Genomic DNA, 26,546 nt, shown 5'->3' with positions numbered 1-26,546 from the left:
TCTATTTTTGAGGGGTTTACATGCATGCTTGATTTGGGGCCTCACAGAACCCTGTACATGGTTCGGCTGTCTAGGTGAGTTCACTGATTTGTCAGCTGCCCCTGCCCATTGCTACGACATTTTTTTAAAAAAAATTCATTCACGGGATGTGGGCTTTGCTGGCTGGGCCAGCATTTATTGCTCATCCTTAGTTGCCCTTGAGAAGGTGGTGGTGGTGAGCTGCCTTCTTGAACTGCTGCAGTCCATGTGGTGTAGGTATACCCACAGTGCTGTTAGGAAGGGAGCTCCAGGATTTTGACCCAGCGACAGTGAAGGAACGAGCCTTGGTGAATTCCTGCAGTGCATCCTGTAGATGTTACACACTACTGCTACTGTGTGTCAGTGGCGGAGGGAGTGAATGTTTGTGGATGTGGTGCCAATCAGGTGGGCTGCTTTGTCCTGGACAATGTCCAGCTCCTTCAGTGTTGTGGGAGCTGCACTCATATAGGCAAGTAGGGGGTAGTCCATCATATTCCTGACTTGTGCCTTGTAGATGGTGGACAGGCTTTGGGGAGTCAGGAGGTGAGTTACTCATCACACGGTTCCTAGCCTTTGACCTGCTCTTGTGTACAGTATTTATATGGCTAGTCCAGATGAGTTTCTGGCCAATGGTAACCCCCCCACTCCCCCAGCCACCAGGATGTTGATAGTGGGGGATTCAGTGATGGGAATGCCATTGAAAATCAAAATCAAGGGACGATGGTTGGATTCTGTCTTGTTGGAGATGGTCATTGCCTGACATTTGTGTGGTGTGAATGTTACTTGCCACTTGTCAGCCCAAGCCTGGATATTGTCCAGGTCTTGCTGCATTTGGACATGGACTGCTTCGGTATCTGAGGAGTTGCGAATGGTGCTGAACATTGTGCAATCATCAGCGAACATCCCCATTTCTGACCTTATGATGGAAGGAAGGTCGTTGATGAACCAGCTGAAGATGGTTTGGCTGAGGACACAACCCTGAGGAACTCCTGCAGTGGTGTTCTGGAGCTGAGATGACTGACCTCCAACAACCACAACCATCTTCCTTTGTGCTGGGTATGACTCCAACCAGTGGAGAGATTTCCCCCTGATTCCCATTGACTCCAGTTTTGCTGGGGCTCCTTGATGCCACACTCGGTCAAATGCTGCCTTGATGTCAAGGGCAGCCACTCTCACCTCACCTTGGGAGTTCAGCACTTTTGTCCTTGTTTGATCCAAGGCTGTAATGAGGTCAGGAGCTGAGTGGCCCTGGCAGAACCCAAACTGGGCTTCACTGAGCAGGTTATTGCTAAACAAGTGCTGTATGATAGCACTGTTGATGACCCCTTCCATCACTTTACTGATAATCTTTTAAATGAAAACCAAATCAACAAAATTGGGATAAATCAGGCACAGCCCCTAATTCAGGTCAGCTGTATCACTTTACTGATGATGGAGAGTAGACTGATGGGGCAGTAATTGGCTGGGTTGGATTTGTCCTGCTATTTATGTACAGGACATACCTGGGCAATTTTCCACATAGCCGGGTAGATGCCAGTGTTGTAGCTGTACTGGAACAGCTTGGCTAGGGGCGCAGCAAGTTCTGGAGCGCAAGTCTTTAGTGCTATTGCCGGAATCTTGTCAGGGCCCATAGCCTTTGTAGTATTCAATGCCTTCAGCTGTTTCTTGATATCATGTAGAGTGAATCGAATTGGCCACAGACTAGCATCAGTGATGCTGGGGACCTCTGGAGGAGGCTGAGATGGATCATCCACTTGGCACTTCTGACTGAAGATTGTTGTGAATGCTTCAGCCTTATCTTTGATACTGATTGTGCTGGGCTCCCCCATCATTGAGGATGGGAATATTTGTGGAGCCTCCTCCTCCAGTGAGATGTTTAGTTGTCCATCACTATTCGTGACAGGATGTGGCAGGACTGCAGAGCTTAGATCTGATCTGTCGGTTGTGGAATCACTTGGTTCTTGCACTTGCTGCTTATGCTGCTTGGCACGCAAGTAGCCCTCTGTTATAGCTTCACCAGGTTGACACCTCATTTTTAGGTGTGCCTGGTGCTGCTCCTGGCATGTCCTCCTGCACTCTTCATTGAACCATGGTTGATCCCCTGGCTTGATGGTAATGGTAGAGTGGGGGATATGCTGGGCCATGAGGTTACAGATTGTGTTTGAGTACAATTCTACTGTGGCTGATGGCCCACAGCACCTCAGCTGCCCTAGTCTTGAGTTGCTAGATCTGTTTGAAATCTATCCCATTTAGCATGGTGGTAATGCCACACAACACAATGGAGAGTATCCCACAATGGAGAGTATCCTGAATGTGAAGACAGGACTTCGTCTCCACAAGGACTGTGCAGTGGTCACTCCTACCGATACTGTCATGGACAGATGCATCTACAGCAGGCAGGTTGGTGAGGACGAGGTCAAATATGTTTTTTCCTCTTGTTGGTTCACTCACCACCTGCTGCAGACCCAGTCTAGCAGCTATGTCCTTTAGGACTCGGCCAGCTCGGTCAGTAGTGGTGCTACCAAGCCACTCTTGGTGATGGACGTTGAAGCCTCTCACCCAGAGTACATTCTGCACCCTCGCCACCTTCGGTGCTTCCTCCAAGTGGTGTTCAACATGGAGGAGCCCTGATTCATCAGCTGAGGGAAGGCGGTACGTGCTAATCAGCAGGAGGTTTCCTTGCTCATGTTTGACCTGATGCTATGAGACTTCATGGGGTCCAGAGTCAATGTTGAGAACTCCCAGGGCAACTCCCTCTTGACTGCATACTACTGTGCTGCCACCTCTGCTGGGTGTGTCCTATCCCACCGGCTGGACCCACTGCTGGGTCTGTCCTGCCGGTGGGATAGGACATAACCAGGGACGGTGATGGTGGTGTCTGGGACATTAGATGGAAGATATGATTCCGTGAGAATGACTATGTCAGGCTGTTGCTCTCCCAATTTTGGCACTGGCCCCCAGATGTTAATAGAGTCGACAGGGCTGTTTCCGGTGCCTAGGTCGATGCTGTGTGGCCCGTCCGGTTTCGCTGCTTTTTTTGTAGCGGTTTGTTACAACTGAGTGGCTTGCTCGGCCATTTCAGAGGGCATTTAAGAGTCAACCACATCGCTGTGGTTCTGGAGTCACATGTAGCTCAGACCGGGTAAGGACAACAGATTTCCTCCCCTAAAGGGCATTAGTGAACCAGGCAGGTTTTTACAACAATCAACAATGGTTTCATGGTCATCATTAGACTTTTAATTCCAGGTTTTTATTAAACTCAAATTCCACCTTCTGCCATGATGGGATTCGACCCTGGGTCCCCAAAGCATTACCCTGGGTCTCTGGATTACTAGTCCAGTGACAATATCACTCCGCCATCACCTCCCCCTAATGCCAGGTGATGTCCGCTCTGCCACAGTTGGGGCAGGTTGCGCTGTTTACACCCAAGCCCTGGTGCAGCAGGCAGACTGATTGTTTTGCAGCTTTGGCTCCTTGATGAGGGGTGGGGAGGGGGATGTGGGTAGTGCTGCGATTCGGGCTGTCCATAATGGTGATATTAGCAGAGCATCGGTTCAAGCAGATGGACTGCCAGGGTTTCCCTTGACAGCGTCTCCTGCCTGCCCCTGAGTGTGTGGAGGGGCTGGGGAGGGGAGTGGGACAGCCTACTGTCCTTGGAAATACTAAAGTTGACTTTTACATGAGGTACGTGCAAAAGTTATGAAATCTTGAGCTAAAGATCAGGTTTTACTTATGCATTTGTGTATGTGTTATGTCTCTGGTCTCCTTTTAGATATGTGCTTCATTCTTGCCTCCCTTCTGCCTTTAGGTTTTTTCACTCTCGATGGCCAGCCTAAAAGCATGAAGTGTCCCTCCACTGGTCTGAGTGAGGAGACGCTGGCTCACATCGGAGGTGTAGCCAGCTCTGTGCCGGTGGAAGATTTCACTATTCATGGAGGTAGATCGGAGTTAATTTGATGCGGACCAGTACAGCCCCACAGTTCACACCCAGCAGCATTAGCCATTGCTTGGCCCACGTGGGTATTTTTGAACATAATAAGAGGGATAAGAAATGACTTCTTGGCCCATCAATGCTCACCCCATCTATTAGACAACTCAACCTTGTGGCCCTGTCCTCCCTGAGTCACTAACAATGCTAACTCCTGGGGAAAGATGACAAACAGTGAGTAGAAGGAAACGTGACCAATTTCAGAAAAAGAGGCCTCGAGACAAAACTCCCCAAATCTTAAAATAACTGAGCAAACTCGCAACGTCACTCGACAGACTTGTCTAACATCAGTCTCAACATTTGAAGATATTTGATTAGGAGAAATGTCCATCGCTGCCTGTCCGGTCCCTGTCTCAGAACATGTCCACTTTTACTTTCAAGGACTTCCCTACATGGCTTGCAGTAATACATTCTAAGATCCAATTTTCCCTTGTCAGTCCTAATGGTTTAACGGTATTGCTGGCCCAGCCAGTGTTGCCCACGTCCCATGAATGAATAAAAAAAAAATTTACATTTTAAACCCCTTTCAATCGTCCTGTGTAATTTCTTGCAGACTGTTCCCATTTAAATTGGACCCCACGGTATCTTCCTTATGCCTTTCTCTACATTTAAATGGCATCTCCCACTACTATTTGGCTTAATCCATGAAGCTATCCAGATTCCTCCTGTTCCCCATTATCTGCCAGCCATCCAAATTTCGTACCATTCACAAACTTGGATGTTTTCCTCCAAATCATTATTGTGCATCACAATTGACAATGACCTTCAACAACCCCCTGACGTACCCTACAACTCGCCTGCTTCCATTTCCGTGCTGCTGCCTTATTTGCTTCTTACATAGTTTCTCTGCAGGAAGCTCTGAAAAATCCAGGCGACAAACTACAAAGCATATTGGCACCCAAAGGATGCGAAGCAGAAGAAAAAATCAGAAGGCAGTGACTTGTTATTTTAACATGGGAACATACAGGCTGGTTGCAGCAAAATTGGACTAGTCCATGTTGGCATCCCACTCGCCCTTTCAGCCTTGCATACAGTCTTGAAATGTCGATTTGTGTTTGCATGGGGGCTATGCTCTCAGTTTATCCTATGTTCAGTAATGTTATAAGGAGTGACTGCCTATTCCATAGGAGCTGGTACAGGATTCCATTCAGCCCCTTACACTTGTACTGGTGCTCACAATCTCACAGTGCAGAAGAGGCCCTTCGGCCCATCGAGTCTGCACCGACATGTGAGAAACACCTGATCTTCCTACCTAATCCCATTTACCAGCACATGGCCCTTAACCTTGAGTGTTATGATGTGCCAAGTGCTCATCCAGGTACTTTTTAAAAGATGTGAGGCAACACACCTCCACCACCCTCCCAGGCAGCGCATTCCAGACCCTCACCACCCTCTGGGTAAAAAAAAAAAGTTTTTCCTCACATCTCCACTAAACCTCCTGCCCCTCACCTTGAACTTCTGTCCCCTTGTGACTGACCCTTCAACTAAGGGGAACAGTTTTTTATTTTAAAATGGGAACATATAGGCTGGTTACAGCAAAATTGGACTATCCACCCTGTCCATACCCCTCATAATCTTGTACACCTCGATCAGGTCGCCTCTCAGTCTTCTCTGCTCCAACAAAAACAACCCAAGTCTATCCAACACTGGCACTACTGTAAATCTATTTTCTTGCCCTTTACTTTTATCCTTTTTCATTTTCAAATGGCACTACAGTCTTTGCCTCAATGTCCACTTTTGGTAAGACATCCCACATTTCAAAAAAGCTTTATGAAATTATTTGCTTTATCTTTCCCCATTGCTTTCCTGGTGATAACCTGGAGTGTGTGCCCCCTTGTTGCCAATTTACCAACCAGGGAAAATAATCCAGTGCCACCTAACCTCTCCGTTTATCATTGCCCGGTGGTTGCATTTGCCCTGCGAACTGTTCAAGCTGTGAGTGCTAAATGATTTACATTCTGTTTCCTCAGGTTTAACTCGTATCCTAAAAAGCCGGGGTGAGATGGTAAAGAATCGCACAGTAGACTGGGCTTTAGCAGAGTATATGGCCTTTGGATCCTTGCTAAACGAAGGTATTCATATCCGCTTGAGTGGGCAGGACGTGGAGAGAGGAACTTTCAGGTACTGCTCAGAATGAGCTGTTTCTGCCTTATTGAAAGTCTCTATCTGCTTTTTTTGTTGACTGGATCCACACCAGTTGAAGCTAAAACTAAGACACACCAGCTTTCTTTGTTGGAGAGAGTTAACTGATTTAGTTCACAGTCAACACCACTCCAACCACCAACCCCCCCCAACCAGTGTCCCAGCTATCCTCAGTTATAGTTGTACCCATCACCTGTTTAACAGCGTAATTACCTTGAGTATTGCTGAAAGCCGACGTTTTGTTGAAGCCTTGCACTCATCAGGACAATCGCAAGAATACCAATGTCAGGGGAAGCAATACCTTTTTATACTGTATGAGAAGTTAGTGCTGATTGATTGGCAAGTAGACTCTGATTGGTTGGGGCTTTGCCATGGAGAATCTATCAGTTAATGCTGACTGACAATTAACTGCCAAGCATTGTTTGAAATTTAAACCAAGCAGCAATACTCAAGTTCTGTACTACCAAATGACTAAGTGTAATTAGCATTAAACCTTAACAATGTAATTAATAAGATATTGACTCACTCTTATCTGTCTGTGACTGAGAAAGGAATCTTCTAATAAATGTCAGGGGCAAGAGTGAGTGAAGAATCAGGATTATGGAAAGTACAGGAGAGAATTCAAGTTTAAAAATGAGGAAAGATTAGTTATGCAGCATTAAATTAAATTAAACCTTGAAACATTGTACTAAGTATATGATGAAGATTGGGCCTTTTTTAAGGACTGATGGGGAAATCTTCAAACAGACAGAGGATAGGGGTGAATGCTTTGTATCTGGCTTCACAGAGGAAGCGGATGGATGTGCAGGTTACACGATAAGAGGAGAGGATGTTTACGGACAGGATAATAACATATAGAGAAGAGGTACGAAAAAGATTAGTGTTGCTGAGAGTTGGTAAGTTGCCGGGGGTCCAGATAGAATGCATCCCAAATTGCTGGAGGAAGCAAAGGTAGAGGCATTGCTCACAATCTTTCAATCCTCATTGGATCCATCAGACGGTTGCTAATGTGATACCATTATTCAAGAAAGTGAAGAAGGATAAACCAGGAAACTGCAGGTCAGCCAGCCTGTCAGCCTAATGTCGGTGGTTGGTGGGAAGTTATCAGAAACCATTATGAGGGATAAAAGGAACTTTCATTGGAAAGATGTGGGTTAATCGAAGAGAACCAGCATGGATTTGTTAAAGGCAATTTGTATCTGACTAACTTGATTGAACTCTTTGATGAGGTAACTGAGAACGTGATCAAGGTGCAGTGTATTATATGAATTGAAGGCATTGTATTTGGGAAAGAATTATATTTAGGAACGCATTCGACAAAATTCCACAAGGAAGGCTTGTTGAGAAGATGGAAACTCATGGAATTAAGGGAGAAGTGACAGTATGAATACAACTTTTTTATTCTTTCATGGGATGTGGACATCAGTGGCAAGGCCAGCATTTATTGGCCATTCCCTATTGCCCACCTCCCTGACAACTGGCTCACTAGGCCATTACAGAGGGTCTGGAGTCACATGTAGGCCAGACCGGGTAAGGATGGCAGATTTTCTTCCCGAAAGGACATTAGTGAACCAGATGGGCTTTTAGGACAATCGATGATAGTTTCATGGTCAGCATTACTGAGACTAGCTTTTTATTAGAGATTTATTTAAATAACTGAAATTAAATTCCCCAACTGCCATGGTGGGATTTGAACCTATGTTCTTGGATCATTTATTTGCCCAGGTCTCTAGATTATCAGGCCAGTAATGTAAAGAACATCATTCCAATTGGCTTAGCGGCAGAAAGCAGAGGGTGGCAGTGGAGCAGTTTTTTTTTGTTTGGAGGTTTTGAGTGGTGGTCCCCTGGTTTTGAGTCCATTGCTCATTTCAGTTTTTACAAACGACCTGGATTTAGGTGTAGGGAGGAGTCGATCGTGATGAGGATAGTTGCAAACTTCAGGTGGACATGGACAGGGATGTCAGTAAGGGATAAATGCTGGCCATGCCAGCTATGTTTACAGGCTACAAATTTATAACTGAAAACATGGTAAAATCTGGGTTTGAGTGCAACCATTCCTTGGCTCATTTTAATGCTGAAGTTGGCCTTTGGATCAGCTTTGCAAATGGGCTCTTGAGCAAAAACGTATTTGCATAGTTGACCTTTTGTTAATAATTTTGTGATGTCGTAATTTACCTCCAGAACATTAGGCTTCGATAGCAAGAGCCAGTATAAAGGGGTTGAAGTGGTGGATCAAAATTGCTCGTGTCTAAATTTGTAGGGAGCGGTAGGATGCATACAGATCTTAACTACGTGAATATTGGCAGTTATTTAGTCTGATACTAAAGAGAAATTTCACCCTCCCTCTCCCTTTTCCCCCCCGTCCCCCCCATCTCCCTCTCACTCCCTCCCTCCCTCTCTCTTTCTCTCTCTTTCTCTCTCTCTTTCTCTCTCTCTTCTCTCTCGCTTTCTCTCTCTCTTTCTCTCTCTCTTTCTCTCTCTCTTTCTCTCTCTCTTTCTCTCTCTCTTTCTCTCTCTCTTTCTCTCTCTCTCTTTCTCTCTCTCTTTCTCTCTCTCTTTCTCTCTCTCTTTCTCTCTCTCTTTCTCTCTCTCTTTCTCTCTCTCTTTCTCTCTCTCTTTCTCTCTCTCTTTCTCTCTCTCTTTCTCTCTCTCTTCTCTCTCGCTTTCTCTCTCTCTCGCTTTCTCTCTCTCTCGCTTTCTCTCTCTCGCTTTCTCTCTCTCTCGCTTTCTCTCTCTCTCGCTTTCTCTCTCTCTCGCTTTCTCTCTCTCTCGCTTTCTCTCTCTCTCGCTTTCTCTCTCTCTCGCTTTCTCTCTCTCTCGCTTTCTCTCTCTCTCTCGCTTTCTCTCTCTCTCTCGCTTTTTCTCTCTCTCTCGCTTTTTCTCTCTCTCTCGCTTTTTCTCTCTCTCTCGCTTTTTCTCTCTCTCTCGCTTTTTCTCTCTCTCTCGCTTTTTCTCTCTCTCTCGCTTTTTCTCTCTCTCTCGCTTTTTCTCTCTCTCTCGCTTTTTCTCTCTCTCTCGCTTTTTCTCTCTCTCTCGCTTTTTCTCTCTCTCTCTCGCTTTTTCTCTCTCTCTCTCGCTTTTTCTCTCTCTCTCTCGCTTTTTCTCTCTCTCTCTCGCTTTTTCTCTCTCTCTCTCGCTTTTTCTCTCTCTCTCTCGCTTTTTCTCTCTCTCTCTCGCTTTTTCTCTCTCTCTCTCGCTTTTTCTCTCTCTCTCTCGCTTTTTCTCTCTCTCTCTCGCTTTTTCTCTCTCTCTCTCGCTTTTTCTCTCTCTCTCTCGCTTTTTCTCTCTCTCTCTCGCTTTTTCTCTCTCTCTCTCGCTTTTTCTCTCTCTCTCTCGCTTTTTCTCTCTCTCTCTCGCTTTTTCTCTCTCTCTCTCGCTTTTTCTCTCTCTCTCTCGCTTTTTCTCTCTCTCTCTCGCTTTTTCTCTCTCTCTCTCGCTTTTTCTCTCTCTCTCTCGCTTTTTCTCTCTCTCTCTCGCTTTTTCTCTCTCTCTCTCGCTTTTTCTCTCTCTCTCTCGCTTTTTCTCTCTCTCTCTCGCTTTTTCTCTCTCTCTCTCGCTTTTTCTCTCTCTCTCTCGCTTTTTCTCTCTCTCTCTCGCTTTTTCTCTCTCTCTCTCGCTTTTTCTCTCTCTCTCTCGCTTTTTCTCTCTCTCTCTCGCTTTTTCTCTCTCTCTCTCTCGCTTTTTCTCTCTCTCTCTCTCGCTTTTTCTCTCTCTCTCGCTTTTTCTCTCTCTCTCTCTCGCTTTTTCTCTCTCTCTCTCTCGCTTTTTCTCTCTCTCTCTCTCGCTTTTTCTCTCTCTCTCTCTCGCTTTTTCTCTCTCTCTCTCTCGCTTTTTCTCTCTCTCTCTCTCGCTTTTTCTCTCTCTCTCTCTCGCTTTTTCTCTCTCTCTCTCTCGCTTTTTCTCTCTCTCTCTCTCTCGCTTTTTCTCTCTCTCTCTCTCGCTTTTTCTCTCTCTCTCTCTCTCGCTTTTTCTCTCTCTCTCTCTCGCTTTTTCTCTCTCTCTCTCTCGCTTTTTCTCTCTCTCTCTCTCGCTTTTTCTCTCTCTCTCTCTCGCTTTTTCTCTCTCTCTCTCTCGCTTTTTCTCTCTCTCTCTCTCGCTTTTTCTCTCTCTCTCTCTCGCTTTTTCTCTCTCTCTCTCTCGCTTTTTCTCTCTCTCTCTCTCGCTTTTTCTCTCTCTCTCTCTCGCTTTTTCTCTCTCTCTCTCTCGCTTTTTCTCTCTCTCTCTCTCTCGCTTTTTCTCTCTCTCTCTCTCTCGCTTTTTCTCTCTCTCTCTCTCTCGCTTTTTCTCTCTCTCTCTCTCTCGCTTTTTCTCTCTCTCTCTCTCTCGCTTTTTCTCTCTCTCTCTCTCTCGCTTTTTCTCTCTCTCTCTCTCTCTCGCTTTTTCTCTCTCTCTCTCTCTCTCGCTTTTTCTCTCTCTCTCTCTCTCGCTTTTTCTCTCTCTCTCTCTCTCGCTTTTTCTCTCTCTCTCTCTCTCGCTTTTTCTCTCTCTCTCTCTCTCGCTTTTTCTCTCTCTCTCTCTCTCGCTTTTTCTCTCTCTCTCTCTCTCGCTTTTTCTCTCTCTCTCTCTCTCGCTTTTTCTCTCTCTCTCTCTCTCGCTTTTTCTCTCTCTCTCTCTCTCGCTTTTTCTCTCTCTCTCTCTCTCGCTTTTTCTCTCTCTCTCTCTCTCGCTTTTTCTCTCTCTCTCTCGCTTTTTCTCTCTCTCGCTTTTTCTCTCCCTCTCTCGCTTTTTCTCTCCCTCTCTCGCTTTTTCTCTCCCTCTCTCGCTTTTTCTCTCCCTCTCTCGCTTTTTCTCTCCCTCTCTCGCTTTTTCTCTCCCTCTCTCGCTTTTTCTCTCCCTCTCTCGCTTTTTCTCTCCCTCTCTCGCTTTTTCTCTCCCCCAGCCATCGGCATCATGTGCTGCATGACCAGAATGTGGATAAGAAGACCTGTATCCCCATGAACCACCTGTGGCCAAACCAAGCTCCCTACACTGTGTGCAACAGCTCGCTCTCCGAGTACGGGGTGCTGGGTAGGACATTTATTTATTTACTTCGGATGAATCTGCTCGCTAAATAGTCAGTGGTGGGCAGGGTGTGTGTCTGTGGGGAATAACTTCATGTGGCATTGAGATGGATTGTGAATAAAGGGCTTACTGGGATTGATGATGGTAGGAAAAGGCAATTTGCATAAGTTTCCTGTGATTGTTGGGTCAGTAACTGAGCCCACATGTCAACTGTTCTCAAAGAACAACAGTCTCCGAGAGCATTCACTTTTGCCCAGAATTAGAGTTGAATTCAAGAGTGACTGCTCTGTTCCTCCTCCCCGAGCCTTGTGTAATCTTTGGTACGAGCCATCATCATCACTACTAACAGTTCTCACATTTTGTCTTTTATTACTCATCTACATCAGTGTGGAATCATTTTTATTTATTCATGGGATGTGGCTAGGCCAGCATTTACTGCCCACCCCTAATTGCCCTTGAGAAGGTGGTGGTAAGCTGCCTTCTTGAACCGCTGCAGTCCCTGTGGTGTAGGCACACCCACAGTGCTGTTAGGAAAGGAGTTCCAGGATTTTGACCCAGCGACAGTGAAGGAACGGCGATATATTTCCGAATCAGTATGGTGAGTGGCTTGGAGGGGAACTTCCAGGTGATGGTGCTCCCATCTATCTGCTGCTCTCGTCCTTCCAGATGGTAGAGGTTGTGGGCTTGGAAGGTGCTGTCAGAGGAGCCTAGGTGGGTTGCTCCAATGCATCTTGTATATAGTACACATTGCTGTTACCGTGTACACCAGTGATGGAGCGAATGAATGTTTAAGGTGGTGGATGAGGTGCCAATCAAGTGGGCTGCTTTGTTCTGGATGGTGTCAACCTCCTTGAGTGTTGTTGGAGCTGCACTCGTCCAAGCAAGTGGAGAGTATTCCATCACATTCCTGACTTGTACCTTGTAGATAGTAGACAGACTTTGGGGAGTCAGGAGGTGAGTTACTGCAAAATGCCTGCCTCTGACCTCCTCTTGTAGCCACAGTATTTATATGGCTGGTCTGGTTTCTGGTGATAACAAAAGGTCAGAATAGATGAAAGAAAGGGACTTAGGTATGTACTTGAAGGGGAAAGATTTGCAAGGCTATGGGGAAATTGCAAGAGAGAGATTCTTAACTAGAGAATTTTTTCAAAAAGTTGTCACTGGCACAAAGGGCTGAATGGCCTTCTGCACTGTATCATTTTAGGATACTGTATAATTTGTGGCATTTGAAAGGCAAAAATTAAGATGTGGAATACTGAGCACACTTCTTCAAGTTCGTTTTCAGTAAAGCTCCTTATCTCCTCCTGGGTAATAATTTGATGTGTGCACCACTGAGCTATAGAGATATAGAGATGTCAAAGGACTTAGGTTAGGGAATGGGTAAAACTGGCTTTGTGTCCCTTGCGAGAAAGAGGGAGGCAAATTGGTCACTCCTGAAACCTATCCACTGATCCCCATCTCTGAGTAGGCCAAAAGAGGGTCAAGCTAAACTGTGATGCCATCTGGAGTTGAGTAGCCTGCTAATAGCTCTCCATCTAAGTGCACAGATGAAGAGCAGCCAATTGTGAAAGGTACTGAAGGGTGCCCACGAAGCCATAGAGAGCAAAGTTTCCAGCAATCTTTTGTATTGTTTGGTGCACTGCCTGAATCTCTCTTTACAGGTTTCGAGCTGGGGTTTGCAATGGCTAGTCCCAATGCACTGGTTCTGTGGGAGGCTCAGTTTGGCGATTTCCACAACACTGCCCAGTGCATCATTGATCAGTTCATCAGTCCGGGCCAGGCCAAGTGGGTGCGACAGAATGGAATCGTCCTGCTGCTTCCTCACGGCATGGAAGGAATGGTAAGACTTGACCCTTTTAGGGGTGGGATGTTTCAGGAAAGCGGTGTGAACTGACTGAGCCGGTCTTTGGCCAGTTGCTGTGATGATGTGGTGTCTGTAATAAGTTTGGTATTAGCTGCTGCAAGGCATTAAGCTTCAGGGAGCACGAAATCAACAGAAGTGGCCATAGCAATGAAATCATTACATCTTCCAGCTCTTTGGGAGCAGCGAATGGTCCAGGCCAGCATGGAGGCAGCCTTGGCAGTTGCCTTTTTGTAAGTGATGTTTTATCCGGACTTGCGTTAAAGGAAAGTTGAGCGCAGAGGATTTGCTAATGTGTGAAGAATTTGAAGGACAACTTTCTAAAGTACGCAGTAAGTCCAGAAAGTGTTGGGAATACTGAGCAGGATTTTCAATATCTGGTTGCAGAAAATCAGGTTAGCATTCCATGGAGAGACCTGCTCCTCACCCCTGGGTATATTTTCTTCAGTATTTTCTGTTTTTATTTCTGCTGTTTGGTACTTGAGGTTTGGTGGCTTCTTTTACAAGCGCAGTAGTACGCGCAGCAAAGTTAAAGTTGATTTAAAACTAGAAGGAAAATGAGGATTAAAAAATATTTTTGTCACTTAAAAATACAACAGATCCAAAATTGAAACATTGGTCAGTAATGCTGAGCTTTCGAAACAGATCTTGAAAATTGGAAGTGATGGTGAAAGTCTCTGTTCACTTTTAAGCCTTAGTTTGTTATGACTCAGCACTTCTGGCAAGGGAATCAAAGGTTATTGGGGGTAGGTGGGAATATGGAATTCGAACTGCAAACAGATCAGCCGTGATCTTAATGAATGATGGAGCAGGCTCAAGGGGCCGAATGGCCTACTTCCCCTATTTCGTACGTTTGTATTTTGAAGAGGAGCAGGAGAGTTCTCCCCAGTGTCCTAGCCAATATTTATCCCTCAATCAGCGTCACAAATAACATCATCTGGTCACATTGCTGTCTGTGGGAGCTCGCTGTGCGCAAATTGGCTGCTGCATTTCCTACATTACAATAGCAACTATAGTTCAAAAAGTACTTAATTGGCTGCAAAGCGCTTTGGGACATCTAGTGGCCCTGAAAGGCACTATATAAGTGCACGTCTTTCTTTTAACCCTTGCGTGGCAGTTTATGTCGAGCTATAAATGACTCATGGTTATTGTGATGGTTACAGGGGCCTGAACATTCCTCTGCCAGACCGGAACGATTCCTACAGATGTGCAACGATGATCCTGATGTTGTTCCGGTGAGTGCTGAGGAATATTATGGGCAGCCCCAGCGGAGTGGTGGAAGTGTGTGTGCGCTCTTGTGGGATTGATCTAACTTGCGCAATGGTTTTTTTTTTTCTCCCTCCCTCCCCCATCTCCTCCAGAAACTGACGGAAGACTTTGCAGTGCAGCAGCTGTATGACACTAACTGGATCGTTGTGAATTGCTCCACACCTGCAAATTACTTCCATGTGCTGAGGAGACAGATACTGCTGCCTTTCAGGAAACCGGTCAGTACAGCCTTGGGCCTGTGCATGTGTCTCTGTTATTCCAATTGGTAAAGTTCCCCCTTATCCTTGGTGCATCATTTCCCAGCAGTGGGGTGTCGGTGAGGATCCGGCCTGCTTCCAGTAGTTGTTGGTACTGCGCACTGTTATTGTATTGGCCTAATACCAGCTGTCCACAGAGCTTGGAGTTTTACTCAATACTGTTGGCCCTCAGTCTGTGCAGATGAAAAGAACAAAACTGCAGTCGCGCTGCTTCCTTGCAAATCCACCACAAGACATAGATTTTTTTTTTTGGAAGACCAACTTTAAGTATTCTTTTATGGCATGTGGGTGTCTCCTGCAAAGTCAGCATTTGTTGCCCATCCCTAAATGCCCTTGAACTGAGTGCCTTGCTCAGCCATTTCAGAGGGCAGTTAAGAGTCAACCATGCTGTTGTGGGTCTGGAGTCACATGTAGGCCAGACCAGGTAAGGATGGCAGATTTCCTTTTCCCAGAGGATATTAGTGAACCAAATGGGTTTTCACAACAATCTGTTAGTTACCATGGTCACCATTACTGAGGCCAGATTTATTAGCTGAATTTACATTCCACCAGCTGCTGTGGTGGGGTTTGAACTTGTGCCCCCAGAGCATTCACACAGGCCTCTGGATATTTACAACAAGAGTAATGATGTGATGACCTGACCCACGTACAAACATCTGCCGAGATCTGGAGTCCAGAGTGCCTTGAGAAGAAGGAAACTGGGTATGATCAGCATCTGGCCCAGTTGTTGCTTTAATTATTTCTTCCCAAGTTGAAGGAGCTGACACATGGGAACACCACCACAAGTTCCCCTCCAAGTGACTCACCATCCTGACTGGGAAATATATCGCCGTTCCTTCACTGTCGCTAGGTCAAAATCCTGGAACTCCCTCCCTAACAGCACCGTGGGTGTACCTGCACCACATGGGCTGTAGCAGTTCAAGAAGGCAGTTCACCACCACCTCAAGGACAACTAGGGATAAGCAATAAATGCTGGCCCAGCCAGCGAAGCCCACGACCTGTGAAAGAATTGGCAAAAAAAAAAAATCCGAAGGGAAACCACTTCTAAAATTATCCTGCTTTCCATTTCCTTTCACTGCTTGTTTTTGTCCAACTGTTGCACTCTGAGGTGGGGAAGCATTTAGACAGGAAACACAGGACTGAGGGCAGAGAGGATCTGGGCTTTTACACAAAGGTTAACTTAATAACCGGATCCGAGAGCCAGGAAAGGAGATTGTAGTCAGGGTCCTGAGCTGCTTTAGAGCCGACAAAAGAGCAGGAGTTTTGTAGGACAGGATATAAGTTTCTGTTCGGTGTTCCCACTGACTTGCAGCTAGATGTTTGTTGCTGCCACTAATAGACTTTGGTTCTGCTGGTGAGGCAACAGCTCTGAGAGCTGCCCTTTCCGATCCTCCAGGTTCTCGCAGTTCAAACTGGACAAAGCAAGTGCAAGTTAGAAGCCCAAGTGCGACTAAGCTGCCTGTTTTGAGGGCTGAGTGATGCTTTAGAAATGGTCCTAGTTTGGGTTGGCCTGCGATAATGCCAAGGTGTCAGAAGGTGGCTGGAAGGGTGAATCTCCTTCCGCAAAACCGGGTCTTTTGAAATTTGCTGTTTGAGAGGTTCTGTGCTGTCTTGTATCTTAAAACTATTGTACACCCAGTGAAGTTCCTAACTGTTCCATTACTGCTATTCATGAGGAACTAATGCATTAACTTCTGTCATTTCAATTTCAGCTGATCGTCTTCAGCCCCAAATCACTGCTGCGTCATCCTGATGCGAAATCCAGCTTTGACATGATGCTGCCAGGTAGGTTGGTGTGGCATCAGCAGGAATCCCTCACTGCCTCCTGTACCCTACTGCCTCCTGTAGAGCGAATCTCATCACTGTTGGCAGCAATGATCCCTTCGCTTACCATTTTGTTTGTATTAGCACCTGTTTAAACATGGTTGGTCATGTCAACAATACTCGTATAAAACCACCACCCTAGTCGTGTGGCCTTGGGCAGCACTGTCAGATGGATGCACCGTGTTTCCTTTCCCTGGAACCAGGCTCCATCTTCCCCTTGTTCTGTTGGAAGCCTAGTTGTGTATTTGCGCTCCTTTTTGAAAAGGAATTAGTGGATTCGGGGAAAGGGAGCAGCCGTCTCCTGGCTACCTGCAAGACTTCTGTGGCTTCCAATGATTTTGCCCCCGCCCTGGGTTTTTCCTATGATCTTTGGTCTATCTTCACCCCCCTCTGCCTGGCAGTGATAGAGTTCATTTCATACCCTCTCCAGAGCCCAAGCTCAGTGTTTGCATCTCTGCCCTTGAGCAGCACTCCTTCATGGCGAGAGGAAACCCAAGAGCTGTGCCTGTTTGCAGCTTTCTTCCACTACAGCGCCAGTCAGGCAAACAGGAGCAGGCTGCTGCTATTCCTGCTGCCTGGGACTACAACGGTGTTTTTCAACTGGGTGTAAGTTTTAGGCACTACTTGAACTTAAATGAACAAATAGTTATTGGAATTTGAGACTTCAACCATACAGGCAACAGGAGACAGTCTGGTGAAGTTACTCAGGAAGCTTCATTAAGTTATAAAGTAATATTTAAAGCAGGGCAGCAACTTCTATGGGCGTACTGTGGTACTTGCTCCCCGGCTCAGTTTAGGGTGCGAGGTGACATCAGGTTTCTGTTCTCTCCCCGTCACTTCTGTGGTCTTCTGCTTCCCTGTGGACAGCAAGCTCTTCAAACTTCTGTTTCTAACCTGGTGCGCACCTTGGTCACGGAAAGCTGCTGCTTATTAACCCTTTCCAAGCCGCAGCCCACACCGTGATCAATGATATTGCATTCTGATTGGCCGACATGAGGCTAGACTATTTTCTAAAACAAAATATAAAAAATACCTGGAAAAACTCAGCAGGTCTGGCAGCATCGGCAGAGAAGAGTACAGTTGACGTTTCGAGTCCTCATGACCCTTCAACAGAACTAGTTTAGACTATTTTCTAATTGGCTGAAGGGGTCCGTGATCAAAAACAAAAACAGAATTACCTGGAAAAACTCAGCAGGTCTGGCAGCATCGGCGGAGAAGAAAAGAGTTGACGTTTCGAGTCCTCATGACCCTTCGACAGAACTTGAGTTCGAGTCCAAGAAAGAGTTGAAATATAAGCTGGTTTAAGGTGTGTGGGGGGTGGAGAGATAGAGAGAGAGAGAGGTGGGGGGGGGGGTATGGTTGTAGGGACAAACAAACAGTGGTAGAAGCAGATCATCAAAAGATGTCAACGACAATAGTACAATAGAACACATAGGTGTTAAAGTTAAATTTGGTGATATTATCTAAACGAATGTGCTAATTAAGAATGGATGGTAGGGCACTCAAGGTATAGCTCTAGTGGGGGTATTTTTTTTATATAATGGAAATAGGTGGGAAAAGGAAAATCTATATAATTTATTGGAAAAAAAAAAGGAAGGGGGAAACAGAAAGGGGGTGGGGATGGGGGAGGGAGCTCATGACCTAAAGTTGTTGAATTCAATATTCAGTCCGGAAGGCTGTAAAGTGCCTAGTCGGAAGATGAGGTGTTGTTCCTCCAGTTCGGGTTGGGCTTCACTGGAACAATGCAGCAAGCCAAGGACAGACATGTGGGCAAGAGAGCAGGGTGGAGTGTTAAAATGGCAAGCGACAGGGAGGTTTGGGTCATTCTTGCGGACAGACCGCAGGTGTTCTGCAAAGCGGTCACCCAGTTTACGTTTGGTCTCTCCAATGTAGAGGAGACCACATTGGGAGCAACGAATGCAGTAGACTAAGTTGGGGGAAATGCAAGTGAAATGCTGCTTCACTTGAAAGGAGTGTTTGGGCCCTTGGACGGTGAGGAGAGAGGAAGTGAAGGGGCAGGTGTTGCATCTTTTGCGTGGGCATGGGGTGGTGCCATAGGAGGGGGTTGAGGAGTAGGGGGTGATGGAGGAGTGGACCAGGGTGTCCCGGAGGGAGCAATCCCTACGGAATGCCGATAAGGGGGGTGAAGGGAAGATGTGTTTGGTGGTGGCATCATGCTGGAGTTGGCGGAAATGGCAGAGGATGATCCTTTGAATGCGGAGGCTGGTGGGGTGATAAGTGAGGACAAGGGGGACCCTATCATGTTTCTGGGAGGGAGGAGAAGGCGTGAGGGCGGATGCGTGGGAGATGGGCTGGACACGGTTGAGGGCCCTGTCAACAACCGTGGGTGGAAAAGCTCGGTTAAGGAAGAAGGAGGACATGTCAGAGGAACTGTTTTTGAAGGTGGCATCATCGGAACAGATGCGACGGAGGCGAAGGAACTGAGAGAATGGGATGGAGTCCTTACAGGAAGCGGGGTGTGAGGAGCTGTAGTCGAGATAGCTGTGGGAGTCGGTGGGTTTGTAATGGATATTGGTGGACAGTCTATCACCAGAGATTGAGACAGAGAGGTCAAGGAAGGGAAGGGAAGTGTCAGAGATGGACCACGTGAAAATGATGGAGGGGTGGAGATTGGAAGCAAAATTAATAAATTTTTCCAAGTCCCGACGAGAGCATGAATCAATCAGTGTTTGGCCCTCAAGGGTGATGGTCATCGATTGATGTCATTCTCACTATCCCCTGACAGGTTCCTTAAAATGCCAATTACTTACAGGGCCATCATCTTTACTATGGCTTGTTTCTGTTACTTTTATGGCTTCTTGCCAAGATAAAAGGATGTTTTATGATATCTTCCTTGCCTGGTCGTTTAGGATAGGGGGAATATGGCTGCCATACCCTCCTGAATAATACCTTGAGCTCATTGTCTCAGAGTTTGCTTAATTGGTGCAAGTTCCTGATTAAATCAAACCCCTACCAGTGACTTAAATAAAAGCAAAAGACTGCGGATGCTGGAAATCCAAAACAAAAACAAAAATACCTGGAAAAACTCAGCAGGTCCGGCAGCATCGGCGGAGAGGAATACAGTTAACGTTTCGAGTCTGAATGACCCTTCAACGGAACTAAGTAAAAATCGAAGAGAGGTGAAATATAAGCTGGTTTAAGGGGGCTGGTGGGGGTGGGACAGGTAGAGCTGGTTAGAGGGCCAGTGGTAGGTGGAGATAACCAAAAGATGTCACAGACAAAAGGACAAAGGTGTTGAAGGTGGTGATATTATCTAAAGGAATGTGCTAATTAAGAGAAAGCAGGACAAGCAAGGTACAGATAGACCTAGTGGGGGTGGGGTGGGGAGAAGGAATCAAAAAAGGCTAAAAGGTAGAGATAAAACAATGGATGGAAATACATTTAAAAATAATGGAAATAGGTGGGAAAAGAAAAATCTATATAAATCTATATCTATATACCCTACCAGTGACTGTTTAAAGGCCATTTGCTAGGTGATGGTTTTCTCTCTGTGGTTATTGGCACTTGGAATGAATTACTTTACTTTTAAAACAAAGGACAGAGTGGAAAAGTTGCTTATAACCTTAAAACTATGTAGACCTAATACAGAAGATTACAAAGTAGGTAGTACTTAAAAGTGATAGTGTGTGTATAAAATATAAGTGCGTAGCCGTAATCAGTGTTTAAAATGTGAGGTAATAAAGTCACCTTATACATTCAGTTAATACAAATTGTTGAGTGGTAAAAAGTCTAAAGGGATTATACAGTTACAAAAATAATCTCTCACTGTTACAAAAGTTAACTAACATAAAGAATAGATTGAGCCAAATGTGGTTGCTTTTCCTCTAAAACACTGAATTAAAATGAACTGAATGTAGAACACAGCTGTTGTTATTCTATCCTCCTCTCCACACAATAAATCCCTTCCGACTTTCCTGCATTGGTGACACCAGGTTTCGATAAGGTTTTAACAATGTGAGAGGATGTAAGCTCACCGATCAACCTTGAAGGCTGCAAGCTCTCACAATGAGGCTCTGTGAAATGCAAATTAGTACAACAGAGACCTCTCCTGCAGTTGTTCTGCAATTAGCTCATTAGTGTGTTACCTTTATTCTGTCCCGTGGTGCACTTCTCTATCAAGTGAAATCAAGCACAGCCACGTGATACTAAGATACTAAAGTCCTCCATTGGTTACAGTTTAAACAGAATAATATAACATTGGGTTGGTCGATTAATATACTTTGTGTGTAAAATAAACTAAAGCTATTTGTTAAACATCAATTTCCCTGCACAGGGTCTCCTGGAACCCAGGAGTTTTACCAGCATTTCTATAGGGTTCCATGCAATTCTCAAGTCATTTGAAAATTGTACCAAATACAGACGAATTTTTTTAAACTTTGTGCAGAAAACAAATGAAATAATTGTTATGGTAGCAATGTACAATCCATAATATATCACAGATATTACAAATGTGATATTTAAGTTTTATTTAATATTGCATGGGTTTCACACTGGATCTTAATTTTTCAACTTTTCAAGGTGTATTGTTCTCATTTCTTAATGCAAAAATGTTAACTATTTTTCATTTTCATTCATTCGTTCAGTAGAATTTTCTGTTTTCATTTTAGCTTTATACAGTGGGAGGGGAGGAGAGACCGGGTTCCTTAAGCAAAAAGAAGATTGAAAACCACTGGACTAGGGTTTATGACCTGACGAGACCAAAAGAGAGAGAGAATGAGGATGGGGTTCAAAGTGAGATAGAGAAGTGCTTCTAGGAATGAGAACAGCAGAGAGTCCTGACGAGTCTATAAGTAAAAAGAGATACAAGGGAATGGCTGGGCAACAGCTATACACTACAGCCTTGTCTAATCACTATGGCCATTTTCAGGGAAAATTCTCAGATTCTAGAAAGCAACAATAACTCCAGAAAACCGTGGCTACCTTGACAAACTGAGCTGGTTTATCCCAGTGTATTGGAATGTCTCGGAAAAGGTCCAATAAGATTTGGGCTGTTCTCTGCTGGTTTGGGGGTTAGTTCATTGCCCATTTTGTCTTGGCCCCAGTTCCAACTGAAACAACACTTTTTGGTTGAAGCCTTGGGAGATTCAGGTTCACAAGAGGTGAAACAAATTGAAATGGAAGTTTGGCCGCAGGGTCAACCTTTCCTCCTCCCTCCATCCCTCCCTCTTTCCCCCCCGCCCCCCCCCCAAAACCCCAAAAAGCACTCACAGTGCAGAAATCACAGCTACAGATCCATTCCAGCCCATTGCCCTGTCATCGGTCTCCACTTGTCACAGAACCGTCAGCGATCGTCTGTCTGCACTGCTAGGACAAGCCAGTAAATCTGAACTGCCTTCAAACTTTTGAAGTATTGTTGGACCAACCCAAACTAGAACGGAAAACCGGGCGTCATAAGCTCCATGCCTGTCTATGGGTACAGACAACTCCAGAGTATATAGAGCTGCAGTTAGGTCTTAAGGAACATTAGGCATGAGGTATGTGTAAAGTTACACCTATATTCAAGTCAGTCTTACAAGCTTGGTTTGTGCAGAGTGCCTTGAAGAGCTGTATTTGTTGTGTGTCTGTGCTTGAATCCCCTGTTTATTCCGCAGGGTAAGGATTAATGACTCCGGCTATGTTTTACTGTTGAGGGACCGATTTTCTATTCTTATCCCATTCAACTACGGTACAGAGTTTAGAAGAATGTGAAGTGATCCTATTGAAACATATAAGATCCCTAGGGGACTTGACGGGGTGAGAACATCTCTCCTGTATGAGAGACTAGAACCAGGGGACACAATTTAAAAGTAAGAAGTCTTTCATTTAAGACGGAGATGAGGAGAATTTTTTTCTGAGAGCTATTAGTCTTCCCCATTGGAGGCTGGGTCATTGAATATATTCAAGGCTGAGTTAGGTAGATTTTTTGATTGACAAGGGATTTGAGGGTTGTGGGGGATAGACAGCAAAGTGGAGTTAAGGACGTAATCAAATCAGCCATGGTCTTATTGAATGGTAGAGCAGACTCGAGGTGCTTGTATTTCTTGTGTTGTGGACCATCCCCAAAGAGACCAGAGATCTTGGGTCCAAACTCTGGTCAGCAATGAGTTGGTGGTTGGAAGGCTTCGGTACCAGTGAGCCAGGGAAAGGGCACATCAACATAGAGTCTCGCCACTTGTCCACTGACCGCTGCTGGGAAGTGGCCATCTGTTAACACGGGGTTAGGGTGAGCTGTGATGGCCCTCACAGTTAACCATGTTCCTCACAGTCTTGGATATGAAGACTGATCAATGGCTGCGATATGGTCAGGGTGAGCAATGCCCTTGGGAATTGCAAAGACGAAGAGATTCCAGGGTTGGGGGGAGGTGGGGAAGTGAAGAATGGATGGAATGTGTATCTGTTTATGAAAATATATACACTGATAGTGCAGCCTTTTTCATTTCCTCTCCTTTTCTCCACCCCCCCCCCCCCCCGATCACCACAGGTACAGAATTCCTGCGTGGAATTGAGGAGGATGGACCTGCAGCTCAAAAACCAGAGAACGTTAAGAGGCTGCTGTTTTGTACTGGTAAAGTGTACTATGAGCTGGCAAAAGAGCGCAAGAACAGAGACCTGGAAGCTGAGGTTGCAATCACCAGGCTGGAGCAGGTGAGCATCATGAACTCCCTTCTGAGCTGCTGCTTTTGCTGTAGTGACAGAGCGCCCAGCACCAATTAATAGTTTCTATTGCCAGCCTGTGCTGTTGGCTGGTCTCAGTGAGGTGTGGCAAACCGCTCAGGAAGAGACAACCACTGGCGGACTAAGTGATGTCACATGGAAAGGCCCTCGGTGTGAAGTCAAAGATTATGCTAGCTCAGAATAACTCTGTGTTGAATAGCCTCCTGGCACTCACTGTCTGGACACAAACAAAGTAGTTTTGATGAGTTGCCAGAGGGCTACTCTTGTTTGTAACAAGGGTCGGCGCCCTCAGGTGTGAAGGCAAATTGGGAGGCCTCAGGTCAGCCTGGAATATACTCGCTGTCTAGTGTAGCAATGTGAAAAGTATATGGAAATGGGTTGGCTGTCATTATTCAGCCTTGAATGCTGTTCCTTCACTTTTTTTTTTAAGGAACCTGGCACATCCTGTTCGATCAGTGTAGTAGGCGATCAGCGCATCTCCCTGATCAAAGCTTCCCTTTCACCTTTTCCCTTAGATTTAGTGGGGGTGGGTAAGAATATCACTCTAATGTTGGTTTGTAATGACTTGGGATGAACGCTCCCTTTTAAAGAGCTTCACTAAGTCGGGCCCTGTTTCCCTGTCCAGCTCTCTCCCTTCCCGTTCGATGTGGTGGAACAAGAGGCAAAGAAGTACCCCAACGCTGAGCTGATCTGGTGTCAGGAGGAGCACAAAAACCAGGGTTACTACGAGTACGTGAAGCCACGCATCCGTGCCACCACTCGACGCGAGCGGCCTGTCTGGTGAGTATGGCCATCGCGTACTGCTTAACACTGTAACCCTGCGCTGCTGGAACTGTACCCCTGCCATCCCAGAGACGAAGGGGAGTAAATTGAGGCGTAGGATAAACAGTAACATCGCGGACACCAAGGCAAAAAAAAAAGAAAAGGCTTCACTAAAAGTAGAGGCGGGACCCTAACTAGACGCAACGGACTCGAGTGTAAAGCAGAACAACGGTCAAAGAAATCAGCCAGCTTCAACCCAGATTAGGCTCATCCCACAGGGGAGAGCTGATTAACTGGAATATCCGCAGCAAAAACCAAGGCAGTGGTTCTCTCACTTGTCAGCCAACCTTTATCAAATGACCACCCTGCCCATCTAGATCATACTCCTAATACCTGGATGTTTGTAATTCAGCACCCTTTTCAAGGCCGAAATACTTAAAAACTCCCCTCGTTTGAATTTGACCCCACCACCAGCCTTGGTAACAGTGAGCCTTCCTATTCACTCCCTTCACACCTCCCTCTCCAAAGTGGGACCTTCTCTGTTGCATATGATGACCGCACTCCATTTCCAACTTGCATCACAGGAAGAGGAGACGGCCATTCAGCCCTTCAAGCCCATGACTGGGGTCTGTGACCTAACACCATATCCCCATAGCCCTTCAATCTCCGATTTAAAACTAACAATTACAACACAAGACCGGAAGGAACTGGAGCAGGAGGTAGACCGTTCGGCCTCTTGAGCCTGCTCGGCCATTCAACATGATCAATGGCTAATCTCCTGCCTCAACTCCACTTTCCACCCGCTCCCCTTGATTCCCCCGAGACCCCAAAAATCTGCCGATCTCAACCTTTTAAATATATTCAACAGTGAAGAAACTTCTCCTCACCTCGGAACTAAATGATCTCCCCCATTATGCCGTTCCACATTCCGCAGACGGGGGAACGCAATCTCTGTGTCTAACCTGTCAAGCCCCTTCAGAGTCTTGTATGTCTGAATGGGATCACCTGTCGTTAACTTCAGAGAATATAGGCCCAATTTACTCAGCATCCTGGGGACCAATGTAGTGAACCTTGGCTGTACTGCCCCCAATTGCAAGTATATCCTTTCTTAAACATGGAGACCAAAACTGCACACGGTAAAATTGAGCTATTCGTGAGAGAGTTCCAAATCTCTATCACCCTTTCTGTGGATGTTGCCCTTAACTTCACTCCTCCTGAAAGGTCTGGCTCTAATTTTTTAAGACTCTGTCCCCCTTAAAACCATGTCCAGTTCTGATAACTCATTTGCATACCACACAAATATTTCGTGAACCACTTGGAAAGTCCCTTTCGAGCGCTGGGGTTCTGTGCCAACCGGTTTAAGAAACACTTGGGTTAAATCTTTGTGAGGGAAAGATCTGATTCACAGGAAGTGAAATTAAAAACCTAGCATTGGAGGTAACGAGTGGAAGATGCACGATTCCTCCTCACCAGCAGACACAAAGCAAGATCCACAGCCTGTGTTTCTTCCTCTTGTATGCCTCAAGCTGAGGCATGTCAGTTGGGGGTGTTTTTTTTTATTAATTTCAGTCATCCAGACTGAATATTAACCAGACTGGGCATATATTTTTCTTTTCCCACCTGTTTCCATTATTTTTAAATGTATTTCCATCCATTGTTTTATCTCTACCTTTTAGCCTATTTCGATCCCTTCTCCCCACCTCACCCCCACTAGGGCTATCTGTACCTTGCTCATCCTGCTTTCTACCCTCAATGTCGTCATTAGCACATTCCTCAGCTAATATCACCACCGTCAACACCCCTTTGTCCTTTTGTCTATGACATCTTTGGCAATCTCTTCTTTGCCTGCACTAATCACTGGCCCTCTATCCAGCTCTACCTGTCCCACCCCCCCTCTACCAGCTTATATTTCACCTCATTTTTATATTTCCTCAGTTCTGATGAAGAGTCATACGGACTCAAAACGTTAACTGTGTTCCTCACCGCAGATGCTGTCAGACCTGCTGAGTTTTTCCAGCTATTTTTGTTTTTGTTTCAGATTCCCAGCATCTGCAGTATTTTTGCTTTTATTTGATTATATGGGCATAGCAGGTGTAAGAAGTAGAGTCAAACTCCCTCTACTCTGTCCTAATAGTGTCCCTCAAGTCGAAGGAGCTTTACAAACCTGTTGTGATAGTTTTCCATTGCTGTGTCCATCATTCTGTGAACTCGGGGTGGGGGGGGTGGCTAGTGAATTTAAGGTCAGCTGGGGGTCAACCTGTGCTATCAACCCATAGCCAGGAAGAAGGATGGTGTGGAAAGAGCCTTTAAGGAAGATTTGTTCAATTCCAATTATTACAGAGCACCAATCAGCAGTTTAAATAGAGCTGAGCTATATCACCAAGCTTTCAAATTAGAGCAGGTTCTTCTCAAACTATAGCCTTCAACACTATCGTCGGTTTTAGTCACCAGGCAGTTCATAGGGCAGAGTCACAGCTAATCTGTGGTATCAAAGGGTAGCGCGATGTAGAATGACTGGAGAAACAAACTGTTCTCTGTTGATAGGAAGTGACTGAGAACTGGTCTTGTAGGATAGCTAGAACAGAAAAATAGCTTCATGTTCACCTTGGGGAAGTTTGGATTCAAAAATCCAAAAAAACAACAAACTCCCACAAACAACAACGTGATAATGACTTGATGATCCGTTTTAGTGATGCTGATTGAGGGTTAAATATTGGCCAGGGCACCGGGGATAACTCCCCTACTGCTC

At 45.7% G+C, this 26,546-nt stretch overlaps 1 protein-coding gene across 6 annotated transcripts in view; it reads left to right on the top strand.

The window, feature by feature from the left end:
- Positions 1 to 26,546, top strand: part of LOC121289803 (2-oxoglutarate dehydrogenase, mitochondrial) — a 100,430-nt gene that overhangs the window by 72,779 nt on the left and 1,105 nt on the right. For all 6 annotated transcript variants that reach the window (XM_041209638.1, XM_041209635.1, XM_041209640.1 and 3 more), the window contains 9 exons: positions 3,827 to 3,955; positions 5,977 to 6,127; positions 11,028 to 11,155; positions 12,811 to 12,989; positions 14,174 to 14,245; positions 14,372 to 14,497; positions 16,249 to 16,321; positions 22,842 to 23,005; positions 23,661 to 23,815. In XM_041209638.1, the coding sequence (XP_041065572.1) occupies positions 3,827 to 3,955; positions 5,977 to 6,127; positions 11,028 to 11,155; positions 12,811 to 12,989; positions 14,174 to 14,245; positions 14,372 to 14,497; positions 16,249 to 16,321; positions 22,842 to 23,005; positions 23,661 to 23,815 (1,177 nt within the window). The remainder of the gene's footprint in view (positions 1 to 3,826; positions 3,956 to 5,976; positions 6,128 to 11,027; positions 11,156 to 12,810; positions 12,990 to 14,173; positions 14,246 to 14,371; positions 14,498 to 16,248; positions 16,322 to 22,841; positions 23,006 to 23,660; positions 23,816 to 26,546) is intronic.

Source organism: Carcharodon carcharias, chromosome 17 (assembly GCF_017639515.1).
Source record: "Carcharodon carcharias isolate sCarCar2 chromosome 17, sCarCar2.pri, whole genome shotgun sequence".
NCBI lineage: Eukaryota > Metazoa > Chordata > Chondrichthyes > Lamniformes > Lamnidae > Carcharodon > Carcharodon carcharias.
This window is presented reverse-complemented; position numbering and strand designations above follow the sequence as displayed.